Consider the following 3,398-nt stretch of genomic DNA (forward strand, 5'->3'; position numbering starts at 1 on the left):
TTTTATGTTTTTTTGGTAGCTGGGGAGTTACCCCCTTTTTCTTTCATCAGATGGTGAGAATCCATGAGATAATCACATGTGGGATTACACTCCAGTCCAATACGAAGCAAAAACACCCCTACATATCAGAAATTTACTCCCTCCCACTCCAAGAATCCTTCAGTAATTTTTTTTTTTTTTTTTTACCTCCAAGATGGAAATGAGATTAAATCTGAATTGCTACATGTTGTTTATAGGTGTTCTCTAATTTATCTGAAACCCATTTCCTCCTCAGAGTACCTACGAAAGACAGAGGGTAAGACAGGAGTTTTCAGACAGGTAGTGAGATGTTGCAGGCCTTCCATGTGAAATGCGGATTTATCTGCCAATCCCCTGGTCTACAGTGTTCTGCTCCTTGTGAGATCATTGGTTCTGTGTTTGCACTGCATCATATGAGCCATCTACTGGTAAGCTCAGTAGACTAAGTTGCTGAAAGGTTAGTACATTACACCTTCAAAGCCAACCAGCTATTGTCATGAACATGTACACATGAAACATACAACTCTTCACTTTTCAGGCAATAGTAAATATTATTCAAAAATGAGGTTACTGTCTCTTTAAATTTGGCACAACCAGTTTTATCAATCTCTGGTGTTACCAGGGACTATAATACAGCTCTCTATTAGTCCTTTGCACAGCGGGAATCTATATTTTAGTGCTCACTAGTGCGCTAAAGGCTAACTTTTTGGCTCGCTTTCTCTTACCGCTTCGGAGATGCTGTAGCCATCTTAGTCGAAATGGGAGCAGCTCTAAAGTTCTGGTGAAAGCTGTTTGACTTTTTAGATCATATCAGAGCTTATTAAACTGTTCTGTTAATTTCAACCCTGTGTTAATTGTTTTGTTATCCAGAAGTGTTGATTAGTTACCCGGTGCTTATACCTCACTGTAAATTCTTACTGTGCTTACATATTTCTAAATTGAGCCTTATTAACTATTTATCACCTTATTGTTCCCTTCAGGAGTTAGGATATGTTCTGTGTGCCCTTATACTGCTTCTATGCTTGATATTTGTTCAGATATACTGTAATGGCAGCTTTTCCTTACTGTATTCCTTTGCTCAAAGTAATCTTTTATGATGCAAATCCTTGCAGCTCAGATCTCTGGACCATCAGCTGATCCTTTTGCAAGGGTAATCTACTGATCATTTAACCCCTTCCATCTTTCCAAGGATATTCCAGTGTGTCCCCTGCTCAGCTATGCACCTCACGTGCTGGGTCTATGTCTGAACCTAGACAGGGTTGCAGGGCTGCCCTTCAGTCAGTGATCATAGGTCTGCCGTTTCTGAAGGCTTTACCCCAAGAGTTTCTACTGAACTCTCTCCTAAATTTAAGGAGTAAAAATTCAGCTATTAGTTGATGGTTGCTATTCCTCCAGCAATCAGACATATACAAGGGGTAAAAGTGATCCTTTACAGGCCTATAATGCATCAGGAACATTCCTTATGAGCAACCCTTTTCAATTTTCTACAGAAAAATGGGTGCAATGCCAGGGTTCCTCTTCTGAGGATGGATTTTCAGAAACACAGGACCATGAATAAGTGGGGGAGGAGTGTACATGTGTCTGCAGCACTTTTGCAGCAATGTTATACATTAGGGAGAGCACTAGATGGCAGTACTATTTCCTGTTGTGTAGTGCTGCAGACATGTGCACGCTACCTATCTCTTTAACAAAGAATAACATGAGAACGACGCAAATTTGATAATATAAGTAAATTGGAAAGTTTAGCGTTTTAAAAAAAAAAAAAATTATTCTCTGTCTGAATCATGAAAGAAAATGTTGGGGTTTCATGTCCCATTAAAGGACCAGTAAATAAAGGAGATTTGTATAATCAACAAATGCATGATAAAAAGACAAAGCAATAGCACTTAGTCTGAACTTCAAATGAGATGTATTTATTTTTGTGACAAATTTCAGTTAAGTGTATTGCCACTCTTCCTGTATCATGTGACAGACATCAGCCAATCACAAATACATATATGTATATTCTGCACATGCTCAGTAGGAACTGGTGACTCAAAGTGTAAATATAAAAACTGTTCACATTTTGTTAATGGAAGTACTTTGTAAAGTTGTTTATAATTGCATGCTCTATCTGAATCATGAAAGTTTAATTTTGACTTTAGTGTCCCTTTTAATTTCATACTTAAGCATATTCATGTGCTTTTATGGGATATTTGCCTCAAAAATTATGGTTTTCCCACTTTAAACAAGCAACCTGTTAAAAGCATTGATAATTCTTTAAGGCAGCCCCCAGAGAGTCTTCTACCTTCCCCTGTGCCAGTTTCTGATCTAGTTTCTAAGAAATGGAATAAACCAGGTGTTCCCTTTATTCTTATTAAGTTTAAAAACGGTTTCCTCTCTCTTCTGCAAGATTAGAGATATGGAAAATCTATTCCTAAATTAGATGGGGCAATTTCTACCCTTGATATACAGACTGCCATTCCTTTTAGAGGATAGTTCATCTTTCAAGGATCCAATGGTGATAAAACTTGCAAGCTTTCAGACGATTCTTTCAGCTAGCAGGTTTTATGTTTAGACCAGCTGCAGCTAATGCAGTCTGATGTGACAACCTTTCAGAGATCTTTTCTGGAGGAGATCCAGGATCACTTTAAAACTCATAAGGATCATAAATTGCTTTACATGTGATGCAACAGTGGAGATGATATAGCCTTATGACTTAAATTTTGGTCAGAAGACATGGTTTCTAAAAGCCGACTATAATCCCTTCCCTTTCAGTGTAAAATCCTGTTTGACCCAGTATTTGATGCAATTATTGCCACATTCGCTGGAGATTTCTTGCCATGAGGTAAAAAAAAAAAAAAAATCCCATATGCTCTCATGATGATTTTGTTTCTTATGGCAATCCAAAACCAAAAAGATTCCTTTATCCATCGATAAGTTTTCCCAAAACCTTTTGTAAACCCAATTCTTAATGTTTTTTAACCAGACAGACCAAGAAGTCCACTCCCAAGTCCACCTGAGGGTGCAGCCCCCATTCCAAACTAGTTTCTGATAGGGGCAGATTGAATCTCAGGTGGCTTGGGGAGATATCTCTTCAAGATCTTTGGGTCTTGGAAATAATTTCTATGGGGTTTTGAATAAGGTTTTGATCAAAACCTCCTCAGGGAAGATTCCTCCTATGTCTACTTAATCACCTTACAGGACTTGGTATATAGATCTGGAACAAATCTAGATTGATGGCATGGCGATTGTCTAGTGTTTTCCCAAAGAGGTTTATCTTATAAATATAGTCCTGGGAGGTTCTTTTTCTCTTAGCCATTGGTTTGGCCAGAACAGTTCCTTACCTATTTTCCTGGTTAACAGGACAAGGCTGTGCTTTGAATAAACTATTAATTTAT

The 3,398-nt window shown here is 38.0% G+C and overlaps 1 protein-coding gene across 1 annotated transcript in view; it reads left to right on the forward strand.

Moving 5' to 3' along the window:
* Positions 1–326: 326 nt before the first annotated feature.
* TBPL2 (TATA-box binding protein like 2) overlaps positions 327–3,398 on the forward strand; it is a 137,220-nt gene continuing 134,148 nt past the window's right edge. The window contains exon 1 of the mRNA XM_053705502.1: positions 327–446. Coding sequence (XP_053561477.1) covers positions 327–446 — 120 coding nt within the window. The remainder of the gene's footprint in view (positions 447–3,398) is intronic.

This window comes from Bombina bombina, chromosome 1, assembly GCF_027579735.1.
Source record: "Bombina bombina isolate aBomBom1 chromosome 1, aBomBom1.pri, whole genome shotgun sequence".
NCBI classification, from domain to species: Eukaryota; Metazoa; Chordata; class Amphibia; order Anura; family Bombinatoridae; genus Bombina; species Bombina bombina.